The 25,288-nt window shown below is 38.8% G+C and overlaps 2 protein-coding genes across 18 annotated transcripts in view; one reads left to right on the top strand and one right to left on the bottom strand.

Annotated features, from left to right (window-relative positions):
* The window catches only part of CXXC5 (CXXC finger protein 5), a 238,351-nt gene that overhangs the window by 41,906 nt on the left and 171,157 nt on the right, over positions 1-25,288 (bottom strand). Inside the window, exon 6 of one of the 17 annotated variants that reach the window (XM_088131521.1) lies at positions 14,865-14,894. The exons of 14 other annotated variants lie outside the window; for them this stretch is intronic. In XM_088131521.1, the coding sequence (XP_087987647.1) occupies positions 14,880-14,894 (15 nt within the window). In that variant the 3' untranslated portion in view covers positions 14,865-14,879. Of the gene's footprint in view, positions 1-14,864; positions 14,895-16,463; positions 22,516-25,288 lie in introns of those variants that run through there. 2 more of the 17 variants (XM_088131518.1, XM_088131520.1) reach the window with 2 other exon arrangements.
* Positions 2,058-25,283, top strand: LOC148213621 (uncharacterized). The gene is made up of 5 exons (XM_088131525.1): positions 2,058-2,344; positions 3,742-3,909; positions 5,056-5,206; positions 6,807-6,938; positions 24,170-25,283. The coding sequence occupies exons 2-5, from the start codon at positions 3,897-3,899 to the stop codon at positions 24,186-24,188; spliced, it is 315 nt and encodes a 104-aa protein (XP_087987651.1). The 5' UTR covers positions 2,058-2,344; positions 3,742-3,896; the 3' UTR covers positions 24,189-25,283.

Raw genomic sequence — 25,288 nt, 5'->3', positions numbered from 1 at the left:
TGGGTTGTATTATGCTGAACTTTCTATAGGGAAACCATTTACTATTCCCTGTTTGGTGAAATACCCAGACAATTCTGACTTATTCTGTGTACAACTATTCCTGTCAGACTAGTGTAATTAGCCAGGAAAGTGTTGTTATAAACACTTGTTGTACCTTGATGACCTCAATGATGTACATCTTACTTTTGCATTTTATTTCATTTGAAACCAAAATAGTTTGTTTAGTTTTTAACCTGTAGAATTCTGGGCAGCGACTGTAATAAAGAACTATACTTCAGAAGTGCCATATGAGAATATGGAACAGATATAAACCCAGACTGTGCCCAAAAATGTCTTTATGGGTCTCACCACAAGAAGCATTTTATAGGAAAGAAACAGCAGGTAAAGAGAAATGGTTAACTTACTGAGAGTTGTTACAGCAAAAGCATGGAGAATATAAGATGAAATGAAGAGAATAATTGGCTGCAGAGGAATTTATTTTTCAATGGTTTTCATATGCACAGTTAAGAGAAAGATTCAAGGTAGATAACAGGACATTGGGAACTGAACAACAAAAGACAGAATTTGAAGTTGAATTATGTATAAATGATGAATATGTAATTGCCAAAATGTATAAACTTGTGCTGAAATTTGAAATGGGGGACGAACAAGTGAAAGAGTGCATGATAAAATGGGCTAAAATTTTGGATGTAATATATTGTTGGAACAGTGAGACAACATGTGGTTGAAAGGATTGAATTTCACATTATATTATAATTTAAAACAGAATTTCTACAAAATGATGTACCATTAATATATGACTCCAGAAAAATTATCTGGAATGTATAAGGGTACTTCAAATTTATGTTGGAAATGTAGGCAAAATGGTCATTTTATCATGCCTGGCGGACTTGTAAAAAAGCCAGAAAATTTTGGGTTCAAATGCATACACTGATACAAAGAATTTTAAACACTAAGATTCAACTGAAACCAGAACTTTTCTAGTTGGGATTAATGGACAGACAACTAGAAAAGAGCCATGGAAGACTATGTTTATATATGATCACTGCTGTGAGACTACTGTATGCACAAAAATGGAAAGACTCTGATATACCCACAATGGAGGAATGGTTGGTGAAGATGATGGAACTAGCAGAGATGGCAAAATTAACTTGTTTGCTGAGAGGAAGATCAACTCTTACATTTATTAGTGACTGGAAACACCTTATGGACTTTTTGCTGAAAAAAGAAAAAAAGGAATATGTGATTTATGGGTTTGATAATTAGAAAGGGTAGTTTATGGAAAAAAGAAATTACGATGTAACCTAAGAGAGAGAGGGTAAAATATAAATGCATATATAACTGCTTGGAAGCTGCTTCTTTAGCATCTTTTCTTTCTTTTTCTTTCTTTTTCTATTTTCTTTCTGACTTATTCACTATTCTTCTTTGCTTTTTCTGTCTCTTTTCTAATATTTGTATTGCTTTTATCTTGTTAAACATTTATTTAATAAAAATCGTGTGTGTGTGTGTGTGTGTGTGTCCCAATTCCCAATTCCCCCTAGTTTTAAAATGACCATAGTTTTTTGCTCTAGAACAGGGAGGGGCTGGGGGGATTTGACTCTGTCCGTGACTCAGAATCATGCCTCACTGAAGGGAATGTGTGTCTGGGCAGGCTGCATCACAACAGATGGCCATAGGGTACGTGCAACTGTGATTTGATTTGCCCCAGGTATAAAAGCAACACTCCTCACTCTGGCACCTAGTGACAGAAGATAGAATGAAGCAGGAAAAGCCAGAGAGAGAGAGAAATCAAAACAGTAAAAGGTATGGTCCTTCATAACTCCTTGTCAGCAAAAGCAGCAGAAAAATTATAAGACACCCAAAGGTTTGAAATACCTTTAAAATACAAGGGTGTGGTGCTCTTTCCAAACAGCTCTCAACTTCTGTTTATAAGGAGTTGTGCTCTGGAAAGCTCTGGTGAGCTATTCCAAGGGAAGACTTTTCTGGCCTCTGCTGCAGTCTAAGCCAAAGAGGCCTGTTCCCAGCAGTCAGGAGGGAGGGGGCCGAGAGCAGCTGGGCAGAGCTCAATCCCTCATCAAGTCAGCTGTGAAACATGCCACATGATAATCACAGCAAAACTGTATTGGAAGAAGAGGGGGGGAAATGGCTTTAACGCTGAAAAAGCAAAGGACAAATTTCAGCTGCCTCAGCTGGCTGGAGGTAAAAGGAAGGCAATGTCAACAGGACGTGGCAGAAAAAATCAGGGAGAAATGAGAAGGAGCCAACTCTGGTTCCCCTGATTTTTTTACATAGGTAACAAAGCTTCCAGAAAGTTCAGATTCAGGCCACTTCAGAAAATCCACACGTAAGTTCAGATGTCTCCTGAATCTTTTTTTATCAACCTTAGATGAAAAAGAGATTAACAAAGACAGAGAGAGACTTGGAGAGCCAGTTTTTTCTAGTTGTTAAGGCAACAGGCTAGAAACCAGGAGACTGTGAGTTCTATCTTGCCTTGGGCATGAAGCCAGCTGGGTGACCTTGGGCCAGTCATTCTCTCTCGGCCCTAGGAAGGCAGTAACCATAAACCACTTCTGAAAATCTTGCCAGGAAAACTGCAGGGACTAGTCTCGGCAATTGCCAGGAGTCAATGCTGATTTGAAGACACACAGACAGACTTAAACACTAGACTGAAATGAATAGAACAGAATATAACAGGGAGAAATGTAAAGTTCTGCACCTGGGAAGGAAAAATGTAAGCCTGTGACTATGCTTGGTGATAGTACATGTGGAAAAGATCTGGTTGTCCTTGTTGATCACAAGTTAAACATGAGTCAGAAGTGTGATGCAGCTACAGAGAAGGAAAATACTATCTGGGAGTGTATTAATAGGAGCAAACCCATCAGATCATGGCAAGTAACTGTCCCATCCTTGCCTGCTTTGGTCAGGCCCCACTTGGAATATTATGCCCAGTTCTAGGCACCGCAGTTGAAAAAACAACGTCAACAAACTAGAGTGACTTCTGAGGAGTGCTACCAGAATGATCAGGGACTGGAACACAAGCCCTGCAAGGAACAGTTAAAGGAACCTAGGATGTTTAGCCTACAGAAGAGATGACCGGGGGGAGATATGCTAGCGCTCTTCAAAGATCAGAAAGGCTGTCATGCAGAAAAGAGAATGGACTTAATTCTCTTTTGCCCCAAAGGGCAAGACCAGAAGCAGTGGGTGAAAAGTACAAGGAAGCAGGTTCCAGCCTGGCATCAGGAGGACCTTCCTGACTATATGAGCTGTCCGTCTAGGAGTCAGAGCAAGACTAGAATTAGGGATGAATGGGGCAAGGGAAGAATCAAGTTACTTCACATCTAATCCACTGCCCCAGATCGGAGAGTTGTGTGTAATGTCAGCACAGAAATAGGCATGGCTAAAGGCATATTTCCAAGCATAATGAATCCACTGGAGCTCCAAAAAAAACATCTTTGAGCTGCACCCAGCCTGAAATGACTAAGATTAGGATGTGGTGCAGTTTCAGCCAGCGTAATATTGGCTCAGCTGGTCCTTGAGCTCTTGGCTCAGCTGGCCTCTGGGCTGCTTGTCATGCATTGACAGCAAAGTAAATAATGAATAACTTAAAACCCAGTTATCTCAATGTGTCTATTCTACATATCTGAAGTCTGTATCCTGCCCACTATAGCAAATCATTTGTTGCATATATTCCGCTGTTTTATCACAGAGCAATTCATTTTACTGTATTACTCTTTACATCAGGAGGAATCAGGCTGCTCATCTTGCTTTACACGTTCATGTGCTTGAGACCCAGGAGAAGAGTCATCGTTTGCACCAATGCTTTAGAAGTCCTACTTACAGGCAGGTGCTTCCTGGGCCAGAGTTGACAACTCTAAACAGCTAACCTCCAGAAGCCAATGAAATTCACTGGTAGAGACAGATCTTTTTATTGTTATGTATCTTTCCTTTCCCTTCTGCTTTAATGGATATGTTTTATATTGAGTACTTTAATAGTGTTATATTGTTGTTTTTAATTGATCTATAAATGGCATTGAAGTAAGGTATGGGAAACAGCATGTACATCTTTTAAACCAATAGATGAATAAATTCAATCTAACAAAAATATCAGATATAAATAGAAGATACGGATATGTAAATAGATAAACAAAGTAAAACAGCTACTGGTGACATCACAAAACTACTAGAGACTATCATGTCAGCTACAAACTGTTTCACCCAGTACTTACTCATAGTTGTTTAAAATAATCTGAGTCTTGTCCTCCCCCCCCTTCTTTGTCTCTATTATATTTCAGCTTCAAAGAGTATCAGATTCTGTTAAATCTAGTCTTTAACTGCCATATTACTTGAATTCAACTTGAACGTTAAGTTTACCTGGCTTTGTCATGCAAATTATTAATCAGTTTGTGTTCTTATGTGGTGCCAACATCCCTTCCATAAGCGAAAGAATAATGAAAACGTTCTAATGGTAGTTCATAGCCCAGAATTTCTTTAACTGCCTTCTCAATTCCTTTTCAAAATTCTGTAAGTGGACTGAATTTCCCAGCCTAAATGTGTGCATGTTGTGTGCATTACTCCCTATCTAAAGGTTGTTACATTAAATACATATTGGCTTTGTTCAGAGAAAATGAACAATTCAGACAACCCTTTCCCCACTTTTGCAGACCAGAAGAATATATTACAGGATGGCTAGGTTTGTCCTGCAGTGGCCATCGTTTTAGTTGTCTCGGTTGTCACAAAGGATTCAGTCTGGGCCAGCACCACCATGGACAGATTCAGAATCTGATTACCAACCAAACTGTGTTGTATGACTTTTTCATTTATCTAAATTGTGGGAGTGGTGAAAGTTACTGAGGAAACCAAGGTGGATATTCCTAGTAATAACCCATTGGCAGGCTGACAGACAGGACTCAGCAAGATTAGTCTCTTTATTGCTGACAAGAATAAGACAATATATGCAGATGATTTATTCTGCAACACACAGAAATCAAAACTCAAAATATTATAAATCTGTGTTCCTGAGTTTAATTTGTAGGCTTTTTCCTCCCACTTTTCCAGATCAACAGAAAGCTTGCCATTCTCTTGATGGCCTCGAAAAGCACCTGATCTATGTGTATATAGCTATTCCCTCTGGCATGGGAAACACTGGTTACTGCCTCACCATCTTCATTCCTTTCAGCAGTGGGGAAAAAAATCAATTCAATCCCTGGTAAGTATTTTGCTTACACAGGGGGGAGTTATTATAGAAGGAAAACTGCATTAGTCTACAATAGCCAAAAATCAAGATGATCTGGCAGCTTTTTTTGACTAACAAATTTTATTGAAAGGCATAAGCTTTTGTGACTGTAGCTCACTTCATCAGATGCATGAAATGGTTAAATTAATGTAGGATTTGAAAAGGGGATGGTCCAAGGGGAGGGAAGGGTGGTTATGTAGATGCAGGTTACATGTCAGACAAATTAGAAGCCCCTTGTCAATTAGCAATCACAATGTGTTAAAAGCTTATTGTGTTTAAAGCCTTATGAGATAGACGGAAACTTTTTGATGTACGTGAGTCCCCCGGTCTCTTGCTCTATAATGCTAGTGTAGTTTCATTATTCTAAAATGGTAAGTTTGAAATCTATAATTGAGTGGCCCGGGAGCTAAAAAGCCCTGATATTACTTTGTCCTGGTTTTTGGTCCTCATGTCAAACTTGCCCATCAATTATTTTGCATGAAGTCTGACTTTTTTGTCCAGCATAGAATCCAGAGGAGGATTGCTGGCATATGATGGCATATATCACTTTGGAAGAAGAGCATGTGGAGGCATCTCTACAATTCTGGGTGAAGTTTTTGGGGTCTTATGATAATGCCATTGGTGTAAATGTGGGGGCAAAATAGACATCTGGGTTTGTTGTTTGGTTCCCATGTCAGCATCATTATTCTGTTGTTTCTTGTTGCTTCTGTGAGGATCTGCTTCAGGTTGGGCAATTGTCTGTACACAGGTATGGGTCTACCACCTAATGCCTGAGAAACTGTAGTGTCATTGTTTAGTATGGGTTATAGCTTACCAATAATGTTTTTGAATGGCTTGAGTTGTGAGCTGGAGGTGACAGCCAGGGTGTTGTGTACTGATTTTGTAGTCTGTTTTTTAATAGGTCTCCCTGGGAATTGATCTTGCTCCATCAATTTGTCTATTGATCTCATTGGGTGGTAGTTCAGTCTCCTGAATGCCTGGCTGAATTCCAACAGTTGAGCATCTCTGACTAGTGGGTCAGGACAAATTCAGTCATAACATAGAACCTGCCTATAGATAATAGGTTTGGTAATGTGTTCTGGGTGGAAGCTGGAAGGATGTAGGTATACATGGCAATCTGTAGGTTTCTTGCATAATGTGATGTTTATTTAGCCATTGTGTAGTCTTACCAGGACCTCAAGGAAGTAGATTTGTTTTGTAGAAAGGTTGAGGCTAAGGTTAATGGTGCAGTGGAAGTTGTTAAGGTCATGATGGAATTTGATTATTCTTTTCCATGGGTCCAGAGGATGAAAATGAAAATTAAAAATTTAAAAAAAAAACCCTCAGTTAAAAGTAGGGTTTCAGGGGATTAAGGAGGTTTTTCAATGTTGAGAAAGTGTTATTCTAGGTCAGCCTTTTTTCTTTTTTTTTAATGTATTTTTTATTAGAATGTTTAAATACAATAAAAGTATAAAGAATTAAAGGAAAGATAAGAAAAAGAAAAGAACATATAGAATGATGACTTCTGCCCTTCTTCCTATTGAATAGTTGCCATCTTACTCTTTTTCCTTCCTCTCTTTTTTCACTATTCTAGGTCAGCCTTGAAGATGTTAGCATATTGCAGAGCCGTGGCTGTGCTGACGGCTATGCCACTGATTTACAGTTACGTTAATGCCAAAGGTGAAGTAGTTATGGCTGAAATCAAAGTGATACGGTTTGCTGCAAGGTATGCTTTGTTAACATCAGTGAAGATGTTCCTGATGGCATGAAGCCCATGTTTGTGGGGGATGTTAGTGTAGTGTCTCAACATCCATGGTAACTAAAATGGTGTTATTAGGGAGATTGCCAATGGATTTCAGTCTTAGGAAGTCTGTGGTGTCTCTTATCAAGCTGGGAATGCTAGTAGCATAAAGTCATGAAATCTGATAGTCCAGCTGTGACAGTTCCAATACATGAGACAATGGGATGGCCTGAACTTCCTGGTTTGTGTATTTGGGGAAGTAGGTAGAAGATGCCTGCTGAGGACTCCTGAGGTATCTTCATGTTGGCAGGGACTTGTATGTCCTTGGGAAATTACTTCATCAGATTGTGTAATTCTTTCTGATATGTTGATGTGAGATCTAAAGATAGAAGTTGGTAGTATGTGGTATTGGAGGATAGCTTCCCAGCTTCTTTGACATAATACACCTTATTCATAATGATAACTGTCCCTACCTTGTCAGCATGATGCTGTTCTTCTTGAGACCTGGGAAGATGTTGTATAGGTGGTCTGTTTGTTGGAAGATGTTGTATAGGAGACAGAACACCTACACAACATTTGTGTATCCAACAAAATGGATACCCACACAACTTTACCAAACAGTGCTTGATCACTCAACCCACCACAGCGCAACCAACACAAGCTATGAAAAGGATAACACTGCCATACATCAAAAACATCTCAGAAACAGCCAACAGACTATTACAACCACATGGTATCACCGGAGCACACAAACCAAGTAAAGCCCTCCAAAATATCTTAAGTAAACCAAAAGACCCAGTAGCCCAAGAAGAAAAAACAGGAGTCATCTACAACATACAGTTTAAAGACTGTAACAGCCACTATGTAGGACAGTCAGGCAGAAGACTAGCAGAGTGTGTCTATGAACACCTACTAGCAGTCAGAAGACACAACAAAAACTCCTTAATCTCACAACACATGGACAGACTTAACCATAATTTCAACTGGGAGACTGTCAACATCTTAGACCAAGCTAAATCCAAATCCACTAGGGAATTCCTGGAAGCTTGGTATTCAGACAAGTCAGCCATCAACAGGCACGTAGAGATAAACAACATTTATTCACTATTCAAAAGAGACAATAAAAAGGAAACAAAAAGACCAGAACACCTTCTCGGCAGCAATCAACACCCAGGTAAACAGGGATTAACACCAGGATTAACACCAGACAAACAATCAAGCAGTAAACAATATCCTAATCAAGGAAGTACCAACTCAGACAAACAATCAAACAGTAAACAACAGCCTAATCTAGGAACTATCAAGGAAAAAACAACTCCCGCTCCAAACTGACAGGTATATAAACAGAGAGCAAACCCACTCCCTTCTAGCACTGAAGATGTTACCTAGACGGGTAATGAAACATCTGCAAGAAAACAACCAAGCTCTGAGAACCCCAAGGACTCCACAGTTCAACCCCGGGGTACATATATTTGCTTAAGTCTCAAGCAGTGAAAAAATGTTCCAAGATGCCTATAGAGTCGTATGTTTTGTGGAGGTTTAGTGGGGCAAAAGGCTAAGCCTCATGGAAGAATGACTTCTTCAGCCTGGCTGAGTCTGTGATTGGACAGATTTATAATATTGTGGGAGTCTGTATGGTGAGTGGATGCTTGTAGGAGTTTGTTGACTGAGAATTTAATTCAGCTCCAAACAAAACCAAGTTTGTGGCTAAAACTAGCCTCTTCTACTTTAATTAAGCAGCCCATTTGTCTGGGTTACAGAGTTTACACTACATGTTTATAGTCTCCCCACGTGATCCAGTTAAGCATGTTGTTTGAACAGACCACTGTTTAAATTTATTCAGGTCCCACACCAACCTCAAGGACTTGGAAAACACCTTTTAATAATGGACTCTCAGGTTATGAGACCAGGCAAACTCAGTTCCAGTGAAAACAAACATACCAGAAAAGTTTTTCTTTGTATGTTTTAAAAAGCTTCCCAAGGTGTAAAGAATATTTTACTAATTTCATTAATAATTTGTTCAGGGAACAGCTGAAAGACCACTTGGTGGGAAGGCATTTCCAAGCTTCTTAAAACTTATGCAAAGTACACATTTTGTCCTCTTAAAAGGAGAGTGAATGTTAATTATCATCTCTAAAATTTCCTGAGGTATTGCTCTGGATAGCTTAAGAACTTGATTAAATGAATGAATGAATGAACAAATGCACAAAACCTCGTCATTTCAGTCCTGATGTCAGCAAAAGTCCATTAGGGGTTACCAGTGATAACAACATAGCTATTTTAGCCTTGATCAAATAAACCAACTTCATATTCCTTCCTCTTACTTCTTACAATCTTGATCTTTAGTCCCTTCAAATAACGTCATAGACGTTCTTTTCATTTTTTCTTTGTCCCTTCCAATGAATGAATGAATGAACAGAGGCCCTGAAGAAGGAAGCTAGAAGATTGGGACCACATATCCCATATTCATTTGCCAATTTAGCTAGAAATTAAGACCCTTCTATCTTCAAAATTACATTGCCAAAACAAGATAGAAGGACCATCTTGTTGACATTATCCCCCAAGGGACCATTCTGAATTGATTACTTTGAATCTTCTAATGTACTCTAGCTTAAATTATTATGACCTCTAAATGAGAAAAATCACAATTGTAGTCTCATTTTTTTTTACCCATTCATCTGACCATTGTATTGTTTTATATTCAAGAAGACCTCTGTTCAAATGAATCTGCAAGCCTCCCATTTGTTCATAATGTTCTAAAAAAAAAATCTCTCTTTCTCTTACATAAACGCATACACATAATCATATACATGTAGAAATCTGAGGTGGTTTGCATGCCCTATATATGTAGACTATACATAGTGATCAGTCAATTTTTCTACGTAATTCATTTTGTATGAGATCTATGAACATTTTATGGAATATTATAGGATCTTGAAATCATGTTAATATATCAAAAGCATTTTGAGGAAGGAATAGTATATATTCCCAATATAGCAGCTTTATTATTCAAACTAATATTGAATGCATATTGTATTATATCACTTTATTTTTGTTCTTAATATACTTTTTCCCTGAATCCTCTGGAAAAACAAGGCAAACCTACTACTGAAAAATTTATCAAATTAGTGGGTGATTTGATTCCTGGGTATTTCTTTACTAATTATTTTCTTCCGCAATATGTTACAGAATTAAACCTGACTTTAATATGTTCTCCAACAGATCAGGTTCTTTTTGTTGCCACCAAGAAGCCTAAAAATAGTTTTGTAATTCTTTTAAGGGGATTATACTGGAAAGCTGAAATAGAATACTGGCAAAGAGGCTGAGGAAGGAATCCAAACACCCCAAGACTCAATATTGGCCAAACACTTACTTTGTAGCATTAAGAAGCCATTGGACTCCTGTCTTTTCCCTAACCTGCAATAAGAAAAGGATAACCAACAATGTAGGTGTATCATTAGAATTTCACCAATTCACTGTATATAGCATGTTAGACACACGTGTTGTAGAAATGCTGACTGCAAAGCATGTTAGGGCCCCAAGAGCCATAACTTGCAGTGCACTAGAACTATAGGGTGCTGCATACACTATGAATGGAGACACCAGAGAAAGAATAAGTTACAGAAATACTCTCTTAAGGAAAAATGATCTCAATTGCTACTCTAGTGATGCTGCTTTGATAACAATATAAAGAGGAAATGGCATAGGGTACGTTGGCTGAGATTTTGGAGCCACCCATTCTAAAGCTCCAGCCCCATCCCTTTGATATGTCACCAGATCACTGGGAAAACTGGACAGTTTGAGAGTCGGTGTGCTTATTGGGGGGAGCTTCAATTGCACTGTCACAGATGCCTCTTGACCATATCTTGCAGACACCCCTAACCTGTCCTCTAGTCATCCTGTAGATGTAGAGGCTGTTTGCAATGAAGACTTTCAGAGTCTCAAAGAGGGAGAAGAGGGGGCAAGCTATATTACAGAGGTTCTCCAACAAAGATGCTCTCCATTGCATAAAATGAAATTGGGTAATACCTACTGAACTCAGTGGGATCTACACAATTAGCATGCATAGACTTTCATGCATTTGCCCCAAGCACAAAGACATCTTCCCACTTGTTTGCTTGTTGCTATCTGGCGGGACCTAGGAAGCAAAGCAGACTTTTTCTGTTGCAGCACCTGCTCTGGCAAACACTGTACCCCCCAAGACCCAAGATCCAATTGGCCCCAACCCTGTTGGCATTTTGTAAAGCCTTAAAGATGTTTTAAAGCCTCCCATGTTTTCCCAGGCATGGGAGTTGGGAGGTTAATTGAGCCCATGGATTCACACAGTATTTGTTGATGATCGTAGTTGTCCTCCATTGCCATTAAGGTATTGCTCAGTAGTATTTGAGTTTGAACTCTATGTTAGCCTCCAAGAACCACTATTGTGAGATGGGTGACCATATAAATTAATTAAATAAACTAAATAAGGAAGGAACAAAGGAAGACTATGGATCTGGGTTACAAAAAATTGAGGGCTGCTAGGTGGCAGCAAAGGCAGTTTTCTTTCTCTTTGTTGCCATCTAAGGAATGCCTGGATTTATGCCACCCAGATCTGGTAGCCTGAGCATAAACATCTCAATTTCTCAAAGATCTCTAAATAGCAATCTCGGCAAGGACCACTCCCAGCACAACAGCAACCTACAGGTATTTGTAGGTTTAAGAACCGTGGAATTCAGCATGTACAACAGTATGCTTGCTGAAACCCGATTTCCCATGGTCTTTTTTTAATGGATGAATGCGTGCAATTGTATGTATGCGTATGCAAGAGAATAATTTGTGTGTGATCGAATAGCGTGTATGTATGTGTGTGTGTGTGTGTGTGTGTATATACACAGTTGGAGATCAGTTAATTTTACAAATATTGCCTTATTTTACAGGCAATTAATTTTAATCACAGGCACTAATTTTAAGTGTGGCTGCTAACCAATGCATGCATATGTATGCATATACATACAGTATATGTATACTATACACACACACACACACACACACACACGTATATATGTACAGATAACATAAGGCACATGACCACATTGTTTTGGAGAAAAGGTCTCCAGGAGTGATTTCACCAGATTTAATATCCCTATTTGATTGGGGATGGGGGTGAGCTGGGCAGTAATTATAAAATTACAGTAATATATGGAAATTGATGTGCCAAAATTAAAAGGGGGCCCTTTGAAAAGAATGTAATGACATCATAGCTAAAGGCACCAAAGCACTTGTCGACACCTCCCTTGCTGCCCACAGAAATCATAATTTCTTAGAAAATAAAATGTTAGGAGGCTACAACCTAGAGCTTTGTTTGGAAGCGTGCCAGTCTACCCAGAGAAAAGATCAAGAGAAGATGAGATTGTCAAAAATGTCCTTGAAGACTAGAGAAGATCTTAAAGGTAGTCTTACCAGTTTGCTTTTTAAAAATGGAATATTTCATGATTGGCCAAGTAGGTATTTTGTGAGTGCACCCACAATATATTCTTAAAATTAAAATATTCTGACAGTGCCATAGGCATCACACTAATCCTTACTATATTCAATGACATAGAGGCCAAAATCATGTATTTACAATTACACACTAACAGTTTGTCTAGTAGCTGCTGGTTAGTCTGCGGTTGCTAGCAGAAATGTGGGCAGTGATTGAAAATGCCAGCAAACCTTCTGGCAGAATATCTCAGAAGTGTTGTTTTCCTTCTGGATTCTGCATAACCTAAGTGAGGATTTTACCACACATGCAGTTAATGAAGAGTTAAGTGTGGCAACGAATGAATCTCAGTATAAAGAATGAGACAAAAGAGGAAGGAATAAATGAGGTGCACTGCTTTATCTGGTATCCGTGGTGCCCATTTCAGCCAACTCAAAAGGAGACCCCATGCTTCCAAAGTGACTAGCAAGATACTATGGAAAAAGCTCACAAGCAGAAGCAGAATGTTTTCCTCTTACTTGAGTTCCCCTGAAAGCCATACTACTATCTCTGATAATGGAAGTAATATCTGAGTCTTGTGATCTGTAGCCATTGATAGATTTATCTAAACCTCTTTTGAAAGTTGCTCATCAACACTGTCTTTGTAATACTTAATGTCTTGTGATAGTTTAACCATGGATATATATTGATCAAATTCTGGATCGAACAAGTCTATCAAACATGTGGCAGCAGTCTGGTGTTCTCTAGAACAGTGTTTCTCAACCTTGGCAGCTTTAAGAGGTGTGGACCCATCCTGATTGGGGAATTCTGGGAGCTGAAGTCCACACACCCTAAAGTTACTAAGGTTGAGAAACACTGCTCTAGAATTCCATAATTCCCAGACACAGTTTGGTATAACTAATCAGATGTTCTATCTATGGGTCTTTCCCCCCTTGCTGAGCTGACATCCTTGAGCTGACAGAAAATTGGCATGAAATTTGCTATCTCCAAAGCAGATCCCCATTCTGATAAAGCCCAACAGATTTGATACATGTTCAGACTACCTTTGGCTTAAGGAGAAAACACTTGTTCAGTACCAGTACAGCTAAGGACAGTTTTGCTCACTCATGGATTGGGAACAAGATGAAGGCAATTCCATCATAAGGAACACACTGGGGGAAAAAATGTCACCAGGACATGCTTGTGATTTGGTGAGCTACAAGTAAGGAAAGGCTTTATTTTACCAGATTGGAAATTTTTAGTTACCAGTATAGATTCTATATATTGCACAAAGAGGATTGGTCCTACATGCCTATTAGAATACAAAATATCTGTACTGAGCTCCAAAAGTGTCAAAAAGCAGACAAAAACACAAGCAGTGCAACATGCCAAAATTCTTATTTTTGGACTCCACGATCAACTAGTTTCTTTCTGGCTTCTAATATGTAAGGTACACGTGTGCCACTTCTTTCTAGATGTCTTGAAACCAAATTATTCAGAATCATTCTCAGTTTTTCTAAGCAAGTTGTTCTTAAATGGTAGGTTCATGTTTTAGTCTCAGATGGGTGAGGAATGTTTAAAATGAGCCTGAAGAAATTGTAAGTGTAAAGGATGCACCACTGGAGGACGTAAACAAAATGGTCACCATTTTCCCTCCAAGACATTCCTTAATGGGCAACATCCACCCAATTTAATATCAGTATTGCAGAGAGCCAAGGGTAGTGGTTTTGACCTACTACTGAAGCCGTTTATTCTGGACACCTCCTGTGAATGAAATTGGCTAAAACCAGGTGGTCCTAGTAATTTCACTCACAGTAGGATCTGTAAGAGGAAAAAAAAAAGATCTTCTATGTACAACAGAAAGGTGCATTTCTGAACTTTCCAGCTGAACCTTTGGAATGGAGAAAAGGGACATGCTGTGTTTGAAAGGGAGAAACATTTTTGGAAGAAAAAACAACAAGAGGGGAAAGGTGTAACAAATAGGGCTTGTTCAACTTTCACAAGCATCTTTTGTTCATATAACAATTATGACCTTGGGGGCAAATTCCCTCTTCACAATTCCTACATACCTCTCTCTTTTGGAGTGTTCTAATAATAGGCATTACCTAACTATCAGCTGCTTTAGGCCCACTGATTTTTAAATAGTTTTTTTTTTTACAAGCTGCATATAAGGTCCTACCCAAATTGGAAATCATTGCATTATTGTATTAATAATCAGAGACACACACTGAAAATTCATACAGGCATCTTCCCCATAAGGCTTGTCACTCAGTTCACTCATCCTGGCACTGAAGCAGCTGCTGAATCTTTGGTGTGGAATAGGAAAGACTGTCCCATGGCCAATCAGATGACTCTGGTTTCTTGGCAACTCTGTATTGCCCTTAGAGCAAAGAAATGCTGAGATACTTGCATGCAGTGCTCTCATTCGTTCTCTGTTTCTGTTGTCAGCCTCTTTATGCATGCGACTTTGTACAAAGAAAACTTGGCAGTCACAGCAGCCACTTCTGCAAGAAATAGACAACAACTGCTAAGCTTCTTTGTGCCTGCAAATCCATTTCATTTTTTTTTAAATGAAGTTGCTTATCTGATTTCTGTTAGGCTTAGAGACTGCTGGGTGGGTCCAAGTTTAGTTGGATTGTGTCTTATCCTTGCCTTTAAGTTTGAAAGATGGGAGTCCGTACTAGGATGCAAGAAGGGAAAGGAAAGAATGCAAGATGCTGATGGAAAGTTTCCAGCACAGGACATTAATAACTATCATATGTAATAATGACCGATGTTTCACAATTGGACCAGGAGCCTAATCTAATTGAGCTTTCCACACACTGCTGATTCCTATATTAGTGAAGTGGTCTGGCAGCCATTTTAATGTGATGGAAAGCACCTTGATCTGGCAACATATCGTATTAGCTGAAAGGAAGGCAATGCTTGAATTTAATGTGATCTCCCACCCTCCTACCCACCCAAAGGCGGATTATACAGGGAAAAAATCATGTGTCTCCATTACCATGTTCTCAGTAAATCTAAATTATTTGGGGGAAACATAGTATTCCTCTCAGATAATTAGTTTGTCTGTCCTGGACCCAGTGCTCTTCAACATTTTTATAAATGATTTAAATGAGAGGATAGCAGGGAGGCTTAGCAAATTTGCAGAAGGAACAAAGCTGGGTTGGGGGGATTGCTTACACTTGAAAAGACAGACTCATGGTTTATAAGGATCTTGATAGACTCTAACACTGGGCCTTTTCAAGCAAAATGCACTTCAATGGCAAGAAATGTAGGGTTCTGCAGTTAGGTAGGAACAATCAAATGTACAGATACAAGACAGGGAATACCAATCCCAGCAATAGTATTTGTGTGAAGGGTCTGAGTGTCCTGGTAGATGACAGATTAAGCATGAACCAGCAGTGTGCTGCAGCTGACAAAAGAACCAATGCAATCTTGGGCTACATCAACAGTGGTATATAATGTTGAAATTGGGGAAGTGATAGTTCCCCTCTGTACTGCACTGGTCATACCACACCTGGAATGCTGTGTTCAGATTTGGTTGCCACAATACAAAAAGGACACTGAGGAACTGGAAAGAGTGCAGAGAAGAGCCATAAAGATGGTGAGGGGCTTGGAAGCTATATCTTATGATGAATAGTTTTTAAAAACTGGGTTATATTTAGCCTAAAGTAGAGAAGGTTAAGGGCAGACAACATCATACTTTTCAAATATTTGAAAGTGATCGTGCCTGAGAATAGGAGAGGAACCAATGGCTAAGAACTTTACAAAGAGAGATCCAAATTCAAAATAAGGAGAAATTTCCTGACTGTGAGAGCTATTAAGCGACAGAACGACCTGTCTTCTGGATTTATGGGCACTCCATCCTTGGAGCTTTTTAAATAAAGGTTGGACAACTATCTGGGTGTGTGTATGTTTGGGGGTGTTGAATAGAAGACCTCTATGTCACTTCAAGCCCTATAATTCTATGAAGTATGTGCATGCCCTGCAAATTGGCACACAGATAAAACCACCCACCATGCTAAGGAAAAGAACCAAACCAACTCCAATTTCCAATTCAATGCATTTATTAAAGGAATAAAAAATGTCCAGTTGTAATTAAAAATAAAACAACATATAGACATTGCCAGCCAACATTTATCAACTTGCCCCCTGAAAATTATTTATTTATTTACTAGGCTTACATTGTTCCAATCCAGAAGTTTTATATTTTAATTTTTGACAATATTTCCAGGGTGATATCCTGGGCCTCCAGGGCACAATAGGATCTTGCCCTTATTCTTTGGCAGCTGCTTGAAAATAATTTCACCCAACAGAGGTGTTTCAAGGAGGTGAGAATAGTTTCTGAGGAGAGAATTCCAGTTGACCAATTAATACTGTATCGTGAATGGTCTGAACAATGTTTTCTAAGTAATTTCTATAAGGTTGAGTGATAGAAGATCAACCTGGAGTATGGATTCGTGCCAGTTTTGGCCTGGTCTGGTCCTTGATTTATTGGAATGGTCTAGCAAGTGGGAAGGGAACCATGGATCCACTACACCGTGTAATGTAGATCTAGTGCAGGAAAAATCTATAAAGAAAACATTGCCTTGCAAAGGTATAAAAATATTTTTAAATAAATAAATTGGACACATTCACTTACATAAGAAGGCTGCTTGTTTTCTCTGTGAGATTTCTCCTTGGCATGGGGACCTATAGAAGCATTCTAGCAGATAATCATTCCTATTACATTGAATGTGCATGGAAGTGGGAAGGCATGTAACCATGCAATCCCTCATTTGCATTCTGAAATAGCATTGTCCCAATAAGTCAATGACACGCATTTTTCTAAATGTAGATTGGTCCTTGATATTTTTATCAAAATGTAAGAGTAAAAGCCAAGAGAAAGAAGATGCTCATAAAAGAATGTGTTTGCTTATGTTAAAAAGCAGGTATTTCCATTTATGACAAAATCTGTAGAGATTGTCACTTTTTCCCCTAAGACATTTGCTACTCTGGTAAAGCAATAGGTCATTGGGCGATACAGTGCAAAGAATAACCACAAGAAGGCAGTCGATGCTGCAAACACCAAAGAGCTTTGCAATCAGTTCTCAGTATGTCAACTACCCCAGTGCAAAAGGACCATTTCCTCTTTTTAGGGAACTACAACCTGCCCATGGCAGGGTAAATCAAGACCATACTGAGTCTTGAAATCAAAGAATTAGCATCATTTTCCACAAGCTATGTATAAAAAGAGGGAATGATACACAGCTACTGGAACATAAATCTTCCTCATGATCTTGGAATCAGATGTTCTTTTTATCTTGCACATTTATATCTAAGGGAAGAGGGCACTTTACTACCAGTGTGTATTGTCTTAGTTATTCATTGTTCCAAAATATGCCATCCCCCAATAATTTTAAAAAACTTTGTGGAGTTTAAAACACACACACAGAGAGTTGGTTTAAGTGCATGCATTGTGCATGTATGGACATCATCTCTTGAGGTTATGCTATTAAAAATGAACCATGTCTCCTTAATTTACATTTGGGGAATTGTGACAGCCAATATATTCAATATATTCTACTGCTTAACTTTAATCCAGGCTGCAGACTATTAGCCAGTCATACACCTCCATGATTTTGCTTTTTGTACTACCTACATTCTGATATCCCTCCTTCTAGTGGATCAGCAGAGATATGAAAGACCTCTCCATAAGGTGCTGGTCAGTGAGAGTTGCTAGCAGTTGTCTCTTCCATCACATAAACTGCCACTAAGGGACAGTAAATCTAATTTTAAATCAGGGATACAAGGCAGAAGATTAAGTGGTAATCTTGACAGGATCACAGAATCCAGAAGAGCCTATACACAGCAGAGCTAATTAATGGGAAGCAAAATTGTGTGATAAACTAGCAATCCAGCCCAGACATTTGAAAACATAAGGTTGGATCCAGCCTTAATCATTCTCAGAATAGATCCATTGAAATCATTGAAACTTAAGCAAATCATTCTACGCTATTGATCATGGTGGATCAAGCTGATAGTTTTGAAACCATAATGAGATTTTTTTTAACCTGCAATTATGAATGCTAGAAATTTACTACAGCACAGGAATGTTAAAAAAAAACCTATTGAGTAGTTACCAAAAACTGTGTGCTATCAGTTTTCACTGTGACACACAGCAAATGTGTTTGGGCTGTCAGAGTGTAGACATGGTTCACCCAAAGATGAGCAGCATATTTTGGAATTAACAGTTGCTGATGCCCTTTGAATGAAGGGTTGTCCTGCCTTTATTCTCTCCCAGTGAACAACGCTAGCTGGTAATTGAAGTGCTTTACCAAAGAAGGAAATTGTGCTTTGTTGTGGAAGAAAAAGATTACACCCTCTTGCACACGAAAGATTCTATATAGTTTATTTCCATGCTGTCCTCCTGACATCACATACTTTGTGCATGAACAGAAAGCTTTTCTTGCTTGACGGTTCTCTTGTGGCAGACTTCTTTGGATGAGGCTGGCAAGAGTAGTCCATTAAGTTCAGATGAAGAAGAACAAAAATGCAGGCTCTTCTCACAATTAAGCACAGCATCAAACTGAGAAAGGATCAATTGAGCCTAGAGGAGAAAGCTCCCCATGTGACAGATTCCAGAAAGTACGTGATACACCATGCCCAGAGCTAGTACATGCCTGCTGTGTTTCCCAGTACATGATTAATTTGACTCAGGGCAGCAGGCTGCAGGCAAGGAATCTGCAGCACAGGCTGGAAAGTTTTAACTCTTGGAAGGCTGGATGTACAGCTGAGCAGGAGACAGAAACAAAGAAAGGGACGCGGAGGGGGAGAGGGAGAGTTTTGAATTCTGAGTGGTTGTACCTTGGATAAAAAAACAAAAGATCTCAAATAGACAAAAGCTACTGCCATGACAGTACCTTTGTTCTTCTCTTCCTCAAAGTGGACATCCTTTCTCTTTCAGCCATTCTTGGAACAAAGAGACTGAATAATGTTCCCTTTTTAGACAACCTGTCTGGTTTAATACTAGTTGCCACTGTATATCTTGCAGCACTTCCTTGTTTTCTCAGTATCAGAATTCAGAGGAAAAATGTTGTGTTCTTCTATCTACCACCAAGGTTTATGGCTACTGACTACATCATATTTATTCTCTTTCATGGAAGAGCAAATAATTGGGCAATATTACTCTAAGGCAGGTTCATGGAACTGCAGTATCAACAACATAAAATTACTGAGTCTAAATGTGTTTATGTCATTGTTTCTCAGCTTTGGCAATTACCAGATGTGTGGACTGCAACTTCCAGAATTTCCAGCCAACATGGTCATCGCTGGCCAATGCTGGGATAGGAAATCTACATACCTGGACTTTGCCAAGGTTGGGATATACTGGTTTATGCTATCATTTCCTGAACCAGGAGTTTGTGGCCCTTCAGATATTGCTGAACTACAAACTCAGTTTCCCTTGCCATTGGCTATGCTGGCTGGAATTATAATTCAACAACATCCAGAGGGCCAAATATTTGTCCCTCCTGTCTTAAACAATGGGACAAATAGAATGTAACATTCTGGATGAATGCAATTGTAGCTTATGCTAATTCTCCATTAACATATACCATCTTTCCCCACCTTCATGCTCTTCAGATGTGTTGGACTATAGCTTCCATCAAAACCCATCACTAGGAATGATAGTTGTAAACAAACACATCTATTCCAATTTCTAGGTCAAGATGGTATTTAAGAGCCATGAAAATCCCAGCATTGGCCAGCGATGACCATGTTGGCTGGAAAGTCTGGCAATTGCTAAATTGGGAAAGGGTGCAATGTACCTTTGGAAGGGTCAATCTATAATAGAGAAATGGGCATGCAGCCTTAAATTTTTCCCCTCCCAAACACCTTTCTCTTGAAGCTACTCTAAAACACAACCCCTCTCTCTGAAAGTCTAGACTTGGTTCCATGAGGTAAAAACAGATCTGAAAGATGGAAGGGAAGCACAGCAGGTTGTGGGAAGATAATGTCAGAAGAAAGATGACTGGAATGCAAAGCTGAGAGCACTTTCTGCTCAAACATGGCTGCAGTAACAGCAGTTTTTGTTACACATTAATACATTGCATTATTGGTGGCTAGTACTGAGCCAGGCCATAAATCTAATATGAAATGGAAAGGAGACAGATCCTAGGAGCAAAACCTCTCAGGTTTGCTTGATGAAAATCAACTAAAAGCTGCACAAGTTCTAAAAGGCCAGCCTCTTGGGTGCAGGCACATATCCATTTGCCTGGATTATAAAAACAAAGAGCTGCAAAACCCTGCAGAGTTGGAACTCTTTCTTACTATTCCAATTTCTAGGTCAAGATGGTATTTAAGAGCCATGAAAATGTTGCAGATGCCTGGTAGGCACAAAGTGTCAGCCCCACTAGGTAAACCAGACCAGGAAATCAACTCCACAGCTCCACACACAACTACTTTTATTGAGAGTGGCTATAATAACAGAATCTTGCAAACCTGCTGGTACTGTGCCTCTTCCCCCTCCTCCTTCTAATACTTCAGCGAATTAGGGAGGCAACTGCCTGAGCTGCTTCCAAAAGTTATCTCACATTTCTGGACTTAAAAAATACTTCACCCCTTCTTGCCTAGGCAACAGTTCCTTCATACCTCTGTCAAGGTCATGTTCATTATTCTCTGCACAAAGACCACAATGTACAACGCAAAGCACAGCCAAACTCTGTGAGGGCTGTAGCCACCCAGCACTGATTTAACCTGTTACAGCTTCCCTTTCCTTAAATGGGCAAAGAAAAAAGTGTAGGCCAGCTTGGAACTACTGAGGCCTGAGAAAAGTTGGGAAAACCAAGAATCTTTTTTCAGCAGCATCACTGAAATGAGTTGGGAACCCCAATTTTACTCCCTGTCCCCTAGTTGTTGGTCTTCTTTTCTCTCCAGACCAAGATTTCATCATGCTCTTTTCTGTACCGCAAAACACCTACTGGTAGCAAAATCCACAGGACAGCACATAATCGTGCCTACAGGCCTTCCTATTTTTATAGCAAGGCTGGGTCTAGTAAGGAGGAGAGGCTCTAAAACACAGGAATTCAGAAGCTTCAGCTAGAAATATACAATTAGAAATCTTGCCAAGCTGATTAAAATGACTTGCTTCTTCAAAATTCTGCAGGTTAGCTACCTTAGAAAAAATTCCCAAATTCATACTTTGCTTTCAAGGACATCTTTTGCCGAAAGCTCTACTAAGTAACAAGAAATAGAACAGAATATTGGCAAAATTAAACATCTTTGCCTCTAGTCTGTCTTCTCCTAAGGCAATCCCATAGATAACCTGTGATAGAAATAAACTCAGTCTTATTAGCTTATTTAAAGTCTTTCTGCCTCTCTTGACAGACCCAGATAATGTAACATTAAGCAAAATGAGTGCATTATTAAAAATGTAAGATTTGTCTAAAAGCAATAGTGACTGATAATGTTTCTGCCGGGTTGATAAAATGAATTGTTGACTCAACCATCAAGCCTGAGAAAAGCATTCCTGCCTCCTGGTTGGGGAACTGGTCAAATTGTGAAGCACTTGGTGAATAAAATGGTCATGTCCTTTCCAACTTGGATGTTGTAGTTAGAGCAGGAAAAGTAGATGTATCATTGACACCTACTTGTCCAGTTAAATTAGATGTATTTCAGCAGGATTCTTGGAGGCCAACTATATGTATTCTTGGCCCTTGTACACTGGCTGGTAAGAGTGGCCAGATATGGACTAACCAAATTAGTGATTACTGTGATCAATGCTTCATCACAAAAAGTATACTTCCTGCAAGTCTAAAAGAGGTTATAATAAAAACTGTTACTGAAAAAAATACCCCTTATCCCACTATGTTGGAGAACTTTCAGTCAGTCTCTAATATTCTTAGCAATGGTATTTTCTGTGTGAACTAGGTAGGCATTTTGTTGTTACTGGCCTGGTAATCATAGGATGCACTTTTTAAATAATTATTGATTAGAGCAAATTAACTAATTATACATACAACTTCGTTCCTGGTGATGTAACATCAGAAATAAAGAGAAAAGGAAAAAAAGACCTGAAACTTATTTTGTAACAAAACAATACCAATACACTTGATCACATTTATTCAAAAGTCTTCTTTCTTGCTGTATTGTAAAAAAAAAAGAAGAAGACTAATTAAAATGTTAACAAACAATGCATACTAATAATCCATTGTTGCAAATCACATGTACATTTTCCTTCCAATACTGTACAACAATTATTTGGCCATTCCCCATATGTGAAAAGTCCACAATTCTTGATATTTTCATAGTTTCCAAATACTACTAGCAGAACATATTCATTCTTCAGTGCAGTAACCAAGCTAAAATAATGTTAACAATCTTGTGAAGTTCTGCCCAAATTGTGACAATAATAGGACACGTCCTGGCTATTAGAGTTAACAATCAGCTCCTCTAGCAAAAAGTCAATTATAATAAACCCTTTTAAAACATTTTTCTGAGGTGTCCTATATACAAAACATTTTCTTTTGTATTAACATAATTTTAAGATCAAAAAGAGACTAATTTCATATTTTTAAATTTATATAACCTTCTACTGATTTACAAGAAAAGAACATTACAGCTTGATATTCCCATGGTTGCATATATAATGTTAAATATTAATTTTATCAAATTACTTCAACTTATAAACATGGGTAGCTAGCTTAGGGCAAAATCTATAACTGATGTGGTACTTCATAAGCAGCAATAATATCAGAACCAAATAATCCAGATAACAAAAGTTTAAGTTGAATGAACTACCAACAAGTACTTTGAAGTAAATTTCACTTAGTTTTAAGTTCTACAAATGTTTAAAAAACTGCTTCATCAGAACTGAGCTGATTCCAAATAATAATAAGATTTACTGGCTATTTTTATCACTTATCCTGTAATGTGAATTCCTAATGAATAAAGTCTATTTTCCATTATGTATCTTACAAGCTTACGTACAGACATTTAAATGTTTGGATATATCAAAGGCCGTAGTGAGCACGGCCATGTCACACATAGTGAACACCAAGATTTTATGTTACCCCTTCTTTTGTGTGTGTGTGTGCGTGTGTCCATGAGTGTATGTGTGTGAGTGTGACAGAGAGAGAGAGAGAAAGACAAAGAAAGAAAATGGGTCCTTCCTTTAAATTATGTTAAAGTTCTTGTAAGGCTTATAGTGTTGGAAGACCTGAAAGATCAGTTTGGGGACAGATCGTCATAGAGAAAATCTATCTCTGTGGTTGCTAAGAGTTCACAATGACTTGATGGCACAAAATCAATCGATCAATCAAGGCTTACACATTTTTTTATTTATTTCCTGCTTCAAATGATGGTTTGTGGTCAGAAGGGACTGTAGGCACTATGCAGCCTTGCCCATCCCTGATCCAGGCCTTTTTCAGTCCAGATTTAAGCCCTGTTTTCAGAAATCAGATAGCTGTAGTCCAAGATGGAGTATAACCTTTTTCAGCAGAAATATAATCTAAAAGGTGCCTCCTTGAGGTTGGAATTTGGAGGTACAGTATTCCTATAAATACTGGAATTTGGGGGTTCCAGCCCTTCTTAGAAGGATGTCTTTAAAAAGAGTGCTGAAAAATGCTTATTTGTCATTGTGGCTTTTGGCCTATGGAGTCCTTTAGGATTTTATTATGTGCTATGTGCCACTTAACATTTACATGAAGCTGCTTAGGAATCAGTCAGGTTTTTGGGTTCGGGTACACTAATTTATAGATCTCACCTATCTCTACCTCTCTCTCCATCTTGTCCCAAGGAAGCTATTGAGGCCCTGAGATATTGCTGCAAGTAGAAATGGACTGAATGTGAGTAACTTTCTGATCTTAATCCAGACCAAACAAAAGTGATGTGGGTCAGTAGAGCTGACCTGCAAATTGAGCTCATTCTTTGCTGAACGGGGCAATATTCTCCTTGAAAATGCAGGGTCATAGTTTGAGGGGATGTATGCTAGTGCAGATGTGGCCACGGTGACACATACCGTGTCTACATCATGTCTCCCATTTTGCAATGCCTTCTATATAAGTTAGCTACTGAAAAGTATTCAGAAAATTCAAATGGCCCAGGTTGCAACAGGATGCTTGTTAACAGAGGTAGGATGTAGGGACCCTTCCCTGAGATAGTTGCACTTGCTTCCAAATATTAAAACCTTGAATAATTTAGGACTAGAAGATTTGATGGACAATTTTCTCCAAGACAAATCTATGTATGAAGATCTTCAGAAGCCTTCCTATATGCCTAAGTGTTCCCTGAGAACTGTTTAGTTGGGATGAGAGAAGAAGTCTTTTCAGAGGTAGAGCCTAGCCTTCAGAATATCTTTCTGAGAAAGGCCCATCTCACTTCCCTCTAATCAGGTTCCAGAATTCGGTGAAGATGTTCCTCATCACAGTTTTTATTGCTCTTGTTTACTGCTGCTCTTGTTTTTAGCTGCTTTCTATGGTTTTGGTTTAAATTACAGTTTTACATGTTATCATTAGGAACTACTGTACCTAGAACTCTGTGGAAGATAGGCAGGATCTATATGTTTTAAATTAATGAATTTGGATGGGGTAGGACCAGATATTTGTAAGACCATTTCTTTCAGGGCAACCAAATGCTTCACCTGACTGAAACAAAATATAGTAACATAAACATTTCCCCTAACAATCTCAGTATAAAAGCATCTAGCAGGTTCCCCAATGCCCATCTGTTCTCATGACCTGCTGTCTAAAAAGAACAGTACAGTAGCCAGGTTTTTCGGCAATAAAATACCCTCTATGACCTATGATATCTTTTTTAGGGTAGTTATCAACAGCTTAGGTTATCTTTTTTGGAAGGTATACTAATAATTTTTTGCCCCTAAATCCCCAGATCATAGTAGTCTTAATTATACAGACAT

Source organism: Python bivittatus, unplaced genomic scaffold, assembly GCF_059951505.1.
Source record: "Python bivittatus isolate LINGU-HERP-01145 unplaced genomic scaffold, Pbiv_v1 ctg000960_np1212, whole genome shotgun sequence".
Taxonomy (NCBI): Eukaryota; Metazoa; Chordata; class Lepidosauria; order Squamata; family Pythonidae; genus Python; species Python bivittatus.
This window is presented reverse-complemented; position numbering and strand designations above follow the sequence as displayed.

Coding starts and splice junctions, on each gene's coding strand:
- LOC148213621 (XM_088131525.1), top strand. Junction 5,207..6,806: donor AAAAATCAATTCAATCCCTG/GTAAGTATTTTG, acceptor TCACTATTCTAG/GTCAGCCTTGAAGATGTTAG.